Raw genomic sequence first — 10,827 nt, 5'->3', positions numbered from 1 at the left:
GGGCGGGGCTGGCGCCTCCGCGGGCCGCTTCCCGGAGAAGGGAGGAAACCGGGTGACACCCGGTCGGCCCGCCACTGTCCGGGGAGCAGCAAGCGCGGAGCGCCGGCCCGCCGCGGGAAGGGCAGCGGCGGCGGGGGGTTCCCGGTGTGGCCGCGGGACTCCGCCGCTAAGGGCGCCCGGTGCCCGCGCTGCCTCCGTGCCGCTCGCGCTGCCCTTCCTCAACATGGCGGCGCGGGGGCGCCGCTTCCCCAGCCTGGGCCAATCAGCGCCGAGGCGTGGCGGAAGCCGGGGCGCAGCCGGCCAATGGGACTGCGGCGGGGGCGGGGCCGTGGCGACAGCGGCGGCACGGGGTGAAATTTCTGGAAGGTGCGGCCGGAGCGAGGCCGGGATCGGGATCAGGATCAGGGTCGGGATCGGCTGCAGGGTCGGGCCGGGGGCCGCGGGCGGTGACGGCCCCCAGCGCCGCCGCCATGAACCACAAGAGCAAGAAGCGGATCCGTGAGGCGAAGCGCAGCGCCCGGCCCGAGCTGAAGGACTCGCTGGACTGGACCCGTCACAACTACTGCGAGACCTTCCCCCTCAGCCCCACCGCCTGCAAGGTGCGCCGGGCGGAGGGGAGAGAGCGGGATCAGGAATGAAAGGCTGGGAATGGAGAATAGAGGGGGGAATTTGGGAATGGAGGGGGGCGCGACTGAGCGAGTCCTGCGGGGAAGGGGAGAGACCTGAGGGGAACGGAGGGGGCTGGGGAAGCGGGGTGGGGGCACGGCTGGGGATCGGGGAGCCCTGAGGGAACGGGGATGGAGAGGGCGACTGAGGGGATCGGGAGCGCCTGAGGTGAAGGAGGAGCTGCGGGACGGCTGATGGGAGGCGGGAAGGGCCCTTGCCTGAGGCTGGGCTTGCCTCAGAGCTGGCGGCACCGAGAGGTTGGGTGAGGGACGGGACTTTCTTCCCTCCACGTGGCGAGGCTGTGGGAAGGTCAGGCCCGCCGGGGTGGAACGGGCACCCGCACAACTCCCAGGAGCGCTCCCCGGTGTCCCGAGGGAGTGACACGCAGCGGGGATGTGTCACCACAGGGCAGGGTGGCCTCTCCGCCCCGGAGCTGCCTCGGTGCGGAGCTGTGCCAAGGCTCCAGGCGGCGGCTGTCACTGATGTGTGCGGGGAGCGGGCCAGCAGAAACGGGGCTGCAGCCTCGGGGAGCTTAAAATAACCCAGAGGCAGCTCCACAGCCGCGTGGTGTGTGGAGCAAAGGATACGCGTGAAGCACCCCCACAAGCCAGCACAGCCCTAGGACGTCAGTCTGTCCTAATATCTGTCCTGCTTTCCTCCCTTGGTTTCACAGGATAACGTGGAGAGGGCCGATGCACTCCAGTTAACAGTGGAGGAGTTTGTTGAGCGCTATGAGAAGCCTTACAAGCCCGTGGTGCTGCTGAACGCTCAGGTGGGCTGGTCTGCCCAGGAGAAGTGGACGCTGGAGCGGCTCAAACGCAAGTACAGGAACCAGAAGTTCAAATGTGGGGAGGACAATGATGGTTACTCCGTGAAGATGAAGATGAAATATTACATCGAGTACATGGAAACCACACGTGATGACAGCCCTCTGTACATCTTTGACAGCAGCTATGGAGAGCATCCCAAGCGAAGGAAACTCCTGGAGGACTACAAGGTCCCCAAATTCTTCACTGATGATTTGTTTCAGTATGCAGGGGAGAAACGAAGGCCACCCTACAGGTAGAGTGACAGCAAGACAAAACTGGGTATTTTCCAGCTCATTGGTTGTTCCTAAATAGCTGGGATTGTCTCATATTTGGGATTGTCTCATCCCAAAAAAGGGATATTTTTACATCATCTGTGAAATGAATGTACCTCTGTAATCCTGCAGGAGAGAAGGGCATATTTTTATTTATAATAAATTTTTAATAGAAATTATTTATATCATAATTTCTCCTTTTGCCACCAGTGTTGCTGCAGGTTTATGGTTTAAGGGTTTTTTTTTCATTTTATTAAGCCAGTTTACATCACTTCTTAGATTTTTTTCAAAAATTACATAGTTACTGAGAGCTGTAAAGATCAGTTTCTTGCTGTGTATGCATTCTGGTGTTCTAATTTTAAATACCTCAGGAACAGCTCCTGGGTTTTGCACCAGTGGCTTATGTACAGTGTGGAATTTTGTTTAATTATGAGTCACTCCTTTTAAGGTAAAGATCTTAAGTTAGATTAGGATCTAATATGGGCACCAGTTCTTAGCTCCCCTTCAGGTGGTTTTGAGAGAGAATATTTCACATCTATGGGGTCTTTTCAGCTCTTTATTTTTGCTTCAGCTTGGAAGAGGGTGAAATGACATTTCATTCATAAATTCAAATGCAGCAACCTTGTGTTTGGGCTGCTAGGTAAGAAGCCATTTTTATCTGTGTTACTATGACACTTCATAGCACTGTGAGCTTAAGTTGAACCCTCCCAAGTAATTAAAGTCTTTCCAGTGCCATTATAATTGTCAGACAATGCCTGTTGCTCTTTGAGTGCCATGAGGCTGTGATGTGGTTTATTTAAATAAAATTGAGCAAGAGCTCATCAGTAATGGCACTTTGCACTCTCTCACGTGTCTGTAGTTCAGTTGTGCTTTTGGAGGAGTGAAGCAAGACCCTGATTCCATTTGAGATCACTGAAGGAGGTGTTTTTGCAGTGCTTTTCATAATTCTCTTCCAAGAACATACAATGCTGTGGTCAAACACAAAACCACTCTGGGTGTAGTAGAACTGGATACACTTAATGATCTGGAGATCATTTACCCAAGTTAGAGGTGAATGAGAGAATCTGGTTGTGTCTCATTTATTTTGCTGTCTGTGTCCTCCACAGGCACTGCTGAGCTCCTTGCTCTTGATCTTGGTATCAAACTTCTTGTATTTTCTGAAAAATGTGGGTATTTTTCAGGCTTTTTTGAGAGCTGAGTGATACACAAGAGCACAGTAATGTCTCCTGGAGTTAGAGGGTTCATCTAGGTACAGAAATGAGTGTGCAGTACTTCTAGAGCATAATTGAAAATCTGACAAGAAGTGCTGCTAATCATATGAGGAGGATACGACCTCTACAGGTTGATCTCTGGGTTGAGAGGTGTGTGATAGTGTGGAGACCTTAAAAGAGCAATTGGTGCTGTTGGGACATTTTTATTGGCATTGTTCCTCTTTAAAATAAAGACAGTAATTTCTAGAAGCCATTTACTGAAGGAGCTATTTTAATTTGAGGAAGGCAGCTGGGGTTTGCTTTCAGATTGAGTTTAGGAGTTGTGAAGTTTTTAATGGTAAGTTTGATGTCTTGGGGCAAGCTGTGTTTTGTTCATTGTAAATTAAGTGCTGGTAAATGACAGTGTTGCTAAATAAGGAGTTTAAAACCTGTGTGTGTAGATTCGGGTTATTGTCAGAAAAAGGATGGTGAACAGTGCTTCTGTCTGTGCCCTCAGACAGACCTTCATGTGTCTTATTTCTTCTGATTTCTTAACAAAAGTCTTGACTGTTCTACCTGTAGTTTAATCACCTTTCTAAGCATAAGAGGAATCTAAAGAGTGAATTGGCAATAGAAATGACAAACACCTGCTTGTTTACAGCTCCTTTGTTAAACAGGAAGAAATCATCTTGATAATCAAACTTTACAGTCCTACAATTCATGCTGACAAATGATCCTTCAAAACCAGTTTGATTTACACCTGCACTGGAAAGGGGAGATGGAGAACTTGCTGTTTTTGCATTCCTCTTGCTGGACATCACCCTCCTGTCACTGCACCATGGAGGATTGTGTTGGTTTCTGCACTCTCTGCTGCCAGTTAAACAATTATTGCTTTTTCTTTTTTCTCTTGGTGCCTGGTATGAAGTCACCTCACATTGCTTTTTCTGGTCTTACTGCTCTTTTCCAGGGAAAATGAACAGCTGAAGGTGCTGCTGTAGTTAAACATGTACAGTAGATAAAGTTCTCCACTGGGAGAAATAAACCCTGTAAATGGGCAGTGGGAATATAAACCTCAAATCCTGAATGGGCACTGGAGAATAAGCTCCATGTAGTTAAGTGTTGGAATGAAAAGCCTCTTGTGAATGAACAGAAGGGGAAGAGGGAGGCCAGGGTTGTGTAACTTGCTCTGTTCCTTGTTGTTGCTTTTTGTTCCTCATTGTTCTGCAGTTCTGGTCTGTTTGAGCAGCAAATTCTAGAAAACCATTGGAGAATCCCCCTCCCTAGGAAGAATCCCAACACAGGCAGTTGGGACTTAATCATGCTCATAAATTTTGAAATCACGATTTTATTGAATGATTTTATTAATAATTTTATTTATTAGGAAGAATCCCAATGCAGGTAGTTGGGACTTAATCATACTCATAAATTTTGAAATCACGATTTTATTGAATGATTTTATTAATGATTTTATTTATTAGGAAGAATCCCAACACAGGTAGTTGGGGCTTAATCATGCTCATCAACTTTGAAATAATGATTTTATTGAAGAACTGTTTAAAACAAAATATAGCTATGACACATAAAAACTCATTTTCACTTACTTATCCCACAGTCATTCATGTCTCAATTCATTTTGGTTTTTAGGTTGAACTCATGTTGTATCCTTTTGCTGCAGTGTGAACTTCACAAAATCAAGAATGTAAATTCATACTGTTTTTTAGGTTGAACTCCTGTTATATCCTTTTGCTGCAGTGTGAACTTCACAAAATCAAGAATATAAATGTAACTGTAGTTACTTTAATTTCTAACTGAATGTACAATGAGCTGCTGTAATTTTCTGTCCAACATGAAGAAAGGGACCTGCCTGCTCTATGACTAAAGCATTTTTCCCACTATGCAGATGGTTTGTGATGGGCCCACCTCGTTCTGGAACAGGAATTCACATTGATCCCTTGGGCACCAGTGCCTGGAATGCCTTAGTGCAGGGCCACAAGCGTTGGTGCCTGTTCCCAACCAGCACCCCCAGAGAGCTGATCAAGGTGACACGGGAGGAGGGGGGCAACCAGCAGGACGAGGCCATCACCTGGTTCAATGTCATCTATCCTCGGACACAGCTTCCCACCTGGCCCCCCGAGTTCAAACCCCTGGAAGTCTTACAGAAACCAGGAGAGACAGTCTTTGTGCCAGGTATGTGCAAATCTCTCCAGGAAGGAAATCTAGGAAGAAAAAAAAGCATGTTTGTAACATTCCTGTGTCATGGAGATGAACATTTCAGCTTTCCGTTTCAGCTTTTTGCGTTTCTTACAAAACAAACTGAGCTCATTTTGTTTTGACTGGGACTGTTCAGTTATTCCTGAATGTCACAAAACCTGTATGACCTGTGGCATAGGATTGCATGTGATACAGATGGCAAAACAAATGGGGTTTAAATTGCAGCATCACAGGACTGTAGTCTGAACTAAATTGCAGTAATAGAAAGCTGTCAGGGCATAAAATAATAGAGGTGTTTGAGCCCCAGTAACTCTTGGACAAAAATGTTTGAGTTTATACATGCTGGAGCAAATTCATGGCTGAGTTTTGCATGTGAATTTTTCTTAGCTGTGGGAAATGAACTACTTAAATGCACTGACACCTTCCACCCACCTCTCTATGGTTATGCTTCATCTTGCATTTGAAACCAAAAGCTAAATAAAGCTTTGCTGAAGATGCCCTTCCCTCTGAGTGGCTGCACACTGTGTGCCCATTGTGAGTGGGGGTGAGGTGAGTTCAGTAGCAGATTGTAACCTCTGAATCTTGCATCATTTATGTGCAGCACAGCCCATAGTTTCTGTCCACATTGCTTGTGTCTGACATCCAGCTGACTTGTTGTGTGAAGGGTGCCCTGTGATTGTCTTGGCACTTATTAGTGACTCCTGAGTGTACCTTCTGTTAAGAGTTTGTAGCTGTCAGGTTCCATTAAACTGTTCCCTCAGTCTTTTCTGGGCCTCTAAGTGGGTTGTAAGAACTCCACTATTTTTATCCCGTGTGGAAAAACAATTTTGCATCTATGTTTAAATGAAAGGTTAGTCTGTAGTCATAAGAACCTTGCAAAATCAGCGTGGAAAGTGCTCTCAGCTGAACAGAAAGGGCTCTGTGCAGTCTGGGTTACAATGGCTGCTGCTGTTAAATAAACTGTCAGCAGCCAGTGTGGTGCTGTCAGGTCACATCTTAGTCCTGGCTGTCAGCTGGGTAATTTGGTCAGAGCATGGAGAACCTGTCAGGCACTGTGGTGAAAGCTGAAATAAGACAGGAAATATAATGGGTTGGAAAACTCACCTGGGTTTGGGAGATGAGCTCCAGTTCCAGCTGCACTGTGGGAAAGGTGTTCTTGGCTGTTGTTGAACTTGCTCTCTGCCAGGCAGCCACCAATGGTCACTGGTGTTGTGTTTTAGGTGGCTGGTGGCACGTAGTCCTCAATCTTGACACAACTATTGCCATCACACAAAACTTTGCTAGTTGTACCAACTTCCCAGTGGTGTGGCACAAGACAGTGAGAGGAAGACCCAAACTGTCACGGAAATGGTACAGGTAAGAGATTCAGTGCCTTTCTTTGTATGTTCTCCATTGAAAACAAAACCTAAAATACTCATTAATGTGCAGTGTTACAATTCAAAGGCTAACCCTGAAATTTGAACTGTATTTAGGATCCTAAAGCAGGAGCATCCTGAATTGGCAGCCTTGGCTGATTCAGTTGACCTGCAGGAATCTACTGGTATTGCTTCTGACAGTTCTAGTGATTCTTCCAGTTCATCAAGTTCCAGCTCCTCAGACTCTGATTCAGAGGTAATGCTTTTTGCTGCAATAGATGATCCATATTTTGCATTTACATTGTTTTAACATGCCTTCATTCTTATATTCATGCCATATGGAATAAATTAATAGAAAGCAGCTAAATCCATCTACATGGTGGAGGAGACTGTGATTTTAGCAGGTTCTGTTTGGTGTGGCCTCTCTTCACGTTGCTAAATGGATTCAATCTGTTTGATCCATGTCTATATTATATATGAATCTGTCACTCATTTAGCTTGTGGAAAATAGCTGCAAAGTGAATGTTCTAAAAATTGGGAGAGGGGAAAAAAATGCAAAACAGGTCAGTTATGACATGGGACTCTTGTCAACACCTAAATCCTTCAGAAGCCAAAGTCTTCTCTTGGAAGATGAGGTCTGTGACTGTGTTCACAGGGGTCTTAGGATGAGGGAAGAGATGAGGATCTGACTCCATGTTTCAGAAGGCTTGATTTATTATTTTATGATATATATTATATTAAAACTATACTAAAGAATAGAAGAAAGGATTTCATCAGAAGGCTGGCTAAGAATAGAAGAAGAAAGAATGATAACAAAGGCTTTGGTCTTGGACAGAGAGTCCAAGCCAGCTGACTGTGATTGGCCATTAATTAGAAACAAATAACATGGGCCAATCACAGATGCACCTGTTGCATTCCACAGCAGCAGATAATCAATGTTTACATTTTGTTCTTGAGGCTTCTCAGGAGAAAAAATCCTAAGGAAAAGATTTTTCAGAAAATGTGTCTGTGACAGAGGTCCTTCTAGGGACCAATAGGAGCACATTAATTGTCTTGCCTCAAGTCAGCTTCACCCAGTGACGAAATCCAAAAACATCTCTATTCCTGACTTTTAAATGCTTAATTTAAAATTTCCTTGGTGCGTCCAGCCTAAAACAGCACGTTCAGGGTTGCTGAGCTCAAAGAACTTGTGGTGAATTGCACAGCACAGACAGTTGTTGAGGTTCCTCTGAGTTGTGGTTTCATTTTTCCATCCTGCAGTGTGACTCTGGCTCTGAGACTGAGGGGATGATGCACCGCAGGAAGAAGCGGAGGACGTGCGGGATGATGGGGAACGGGGACACAACTTCCCAGGACGACTGCGTGAGCAAAGAGCGCAGCTCCTCCAGGTGACCCAGGGCAGCTGTTGGGTTTAAACAAGCACAGGACATACAAGGGAAAGCTGGCACACTTCACATAGGGGATTCCTTATTCCTTACAGTATATTCCCACTGCCCATTTACAAGGTGGTGTAGTCCCTCCGTGAATTATTTTAATTGTTCCAAACAGCAAACTAAGATTATTGATGTTTTCTTTTTAAAAATCAGGGGGTTTTATTTAATAAACAGTCTTATTGCTTTTCCTAGTTGTCTCTTTTAATAGATGAGAGGGTTTGATTTTATCTTTGTTTAATGAGAGAGGTGGGATGTTATAAACTGCTCTTCAGAGAGCACAAATGAGTAGTGAATATTTAAAGATGAAGAATGATCAGGCAGCACTCAGATTTCAATGTCTTGTTCAAACAGAAAACCTTCAAGTAGTTGTATGGTTTCTCTTACTGCTGCCTGAACTATTTCAATTTATTCCACTGCTTTAATCTGTTAAAGACAAAATTCATCCTAAATTCCAAATGTCTGTGTTTACATTTTAAATAAATAAATAAATACATAAATATTGAGCAAGTTTCAGTCAGTGTGGAAGGAGACAACATTAATATTGCAAAATCAAGGGTAGTTATGCTTGGGGTAAAGTTGCTGAGGAAAGCAGTTCTCTGGACAGGCGAGGTTAAAAAGAGTGGAACACTGAGAATCTGGGATATACTGCAGGGAAGAACTTAAACATTCTTTGCTAAATGAAGCATTTTTCTCATATAGCAGAGGCCTGCCAAAATTCTTAAGCAAATTCCTTGCAGCTTGGTTAACCAGTGCTGCTGGGTTGGCTGCCTGCCTGCATTAGAGTGCTGGCCAGCTCTTGAGCTCTTGGGTGCTCCAGGTTTGGCATGGAGGCAAGTGCTGTGGTGGCTTGGTGTGTGGCTTGCTAAAGAAGGTGTGCAGCAGTAATTTACCTGAGCAAGTCCATATTCCAGCATGATTCCAGCCTGACTTCCCAGTGTGGGACTGCCTGGAGGCCTGTGTGCTCCTGTGGATTGCTCTCTTGTTCCCTGCAGTTGCTCATAACTGAATACAATTGAATTACAAGTACAGAGCATCATTAAAGGTTGGGGAGAACTGTACTGGTTGCTTATTTTGCCCTGGAGGTTTCTACACTTTGCTTGTTATGACATTGTCAAATCCCATTTTGGCAGCCAGTGTGACTTCAGGGAATGAGCAGCAGGAGAGAACAAACCTTTAATGCAGGCCCTGGTTTAAAATGAAAGCTGTAAAAACGCAGATCACAATGCAGATCTGTTCTTCTGAAAAACTCATGCACTTTTAAATTATTTGCCATTCAAATTTTGAAATGAATACCCTAAATATTGAAAATTAGCACCTTGCTTAGACTATTTGCTTTCTGGGTTTCACTGTTCTGCCTCCCATATGTTGATTGTGTCACTCTGTGAGGGTGGATGGGCGTTCTGTTCCAGCTGTGTGATGGCTTAGTTGCTAGAAATGCTTCCAAACATGAAATCTTAACCTTGCTCATGCAATGCTGGAGGCAGAATAAGCCTGAGATGAATCTGCATGCTGGGATCTTGTGCCCTGATCCAAGGGGAATGCTTAAAGGCAGTTGTACCTTTTTTTGACAGGATTAGGGAATCTTGTGGAGGCCGCAGCTACCCCTGAGGGATAACACCACCTACCCAGAGGCAGCTGCTGATGGAAGCTCTGTTAGCAGCCAGCCAGCTCTGTCCTACTCCCTCCTGCTTCTGTTTCTCACACTCCTTAAGTTTTTGTTATTCTTCCTCGATCCAGACATCTTCGTTTCGTGCTGTCCAAGGTTGGCTCCTGAATAACCCGTAGGGGAACACCCCAACTGTGTCCTTTGTGCAATGCTTTGTCCCCTCTGACCCCTGCACTACAACCCAGCTGTGGGTAAGGACATGCCAAGTATTTCATGGGTCACAGAACTGGCAAGGAAGGCAACGGTCAGTTTTTAAAGAACTCTTTTTAAAACCAGCAGGTGAATGGAAAAAACCTGCCTTGCTTTGACACTGTCATATGTTTACATGTTGTCCTGTACACTTGAGGAAAGGAACACCAGCCCTTTTGGCCTGTTGGAATGATTGGTGGATGTCACACCAGAATTTTGGGAAGAACAAGGAGGAAATGAGCTTCTGCAAGAACTGAGCTGTGGAAAATGAGTCCTTGGGTTTTACCCTGCTGCAGGACAGCGTTGCTGTCAGGGCTGCCACTTCCAAGTGTGTGTCTCATAAAATCCTGGAATTTGGGCACCTGGAAAGAACCCATCAGGATCCTTGAGTTCAACTCCTGGCCCTGCACAGAAACCAAGAACCCCACCCTGTGCCCAAGAGCATTGTCCAGACACTTCCTGAGCTCACACAGGCTCAGTGCTGTGACCATGGCCCTGGGGAGCTTGTTCCAGTGCCCAACCACCCTCGGGGTGAAAAACATTTTTGTGATATCCAACCTAAACCTGCCCTCACTCAGCTCCAGCCATTTCCTTGAGTCCTGTCACTGGTCACAAGAGTGAAGAGATTGGTTGCTGTCCCTCATGAGGATGCTGAAGACCCAAATGAGGTCTGACCTCAGTCTCCTCCAGGCTGAACAGACCAAGTGACCTCAGCCACTCCTCATACAGTTCCCCTCCAGACCCTTCACCGTCCTCATGGCCTCCTTTGGGTGCTCTCCAATGGCTTAATGTCTGTTAGATGTTGTGGTTCCCAAAACTCCAGGACAATCCCCTCCCTTTCCTGTCTGGTGATGCTGGGCCTGGTGTCCCCAGGACATGGTTTGCCCTCTGGGTGTCAGGGCACTGCTAACTCAGATCCAGCTTGCCACCAAGCAGGAGTTCCTAGACCCCAGTGCAGAATGTCTAACTCCTCATGGGTGGTGATTGCCCATCTCTAATTTGTTGAGGCCTCTCTACCCTTGAGGGAGTTGACAGC

General features: G+C 46.1%; 1 protein-coding gene across 1 annotated transcript; it reads left to right on the top strand.

Moving 5' to 3' along the window:
* Nucleotides 1-338: 338 nt before the first annotated feature.
* Nucleotides 339-10,103, top strand: JMJD6 (jumonji domain containing 6, arginine demethylase and lysine hydroxylase). Its single transcript, XM_054278791.1, has 7 exons — nt 339-599; nt 1,340-1,728; nt 4,838-5,124; nt 6,369-6,504; nt 6,621-6,759; nt 7,764-7,891; nt 9,508-10,103. Exons 1-7 carry the CDS (start codon nt 471-473, stop codon nt 9,542-9,544), a joined length of 1,245 nt encoding a protein of 414 aa, XP_054134766.1. The 5' UTR covers nt 339-470; the 3' UTR covers nt 9,545-10,103.
* The last annotated feature ends 724 nt before the right edge of the window (nt 10,104-10,827 follow it).

Source organism: Melozone crissalis, unplaced genomic scaffold, assembly GCF_028551555.1.
Source record: "Melozone crissalis strain CALT ecotype California unplaced genomic scaffold, PUWL_Pcris_2 ptg000026l_1, whole genome shotgun sequence".
NCBI classification, from domain to species: domain Eukaryota; kingdom Metazoa; phylum Chordata; class Aves; order Passeriformes; family Passerellidae; genus Melozone; species Melozone crissalis.
The sequence above is the reverse complement of the archived record's forward strand: the minus strand, read 5'-3'. Positions and strand labels throughout refer to the sequence as shown.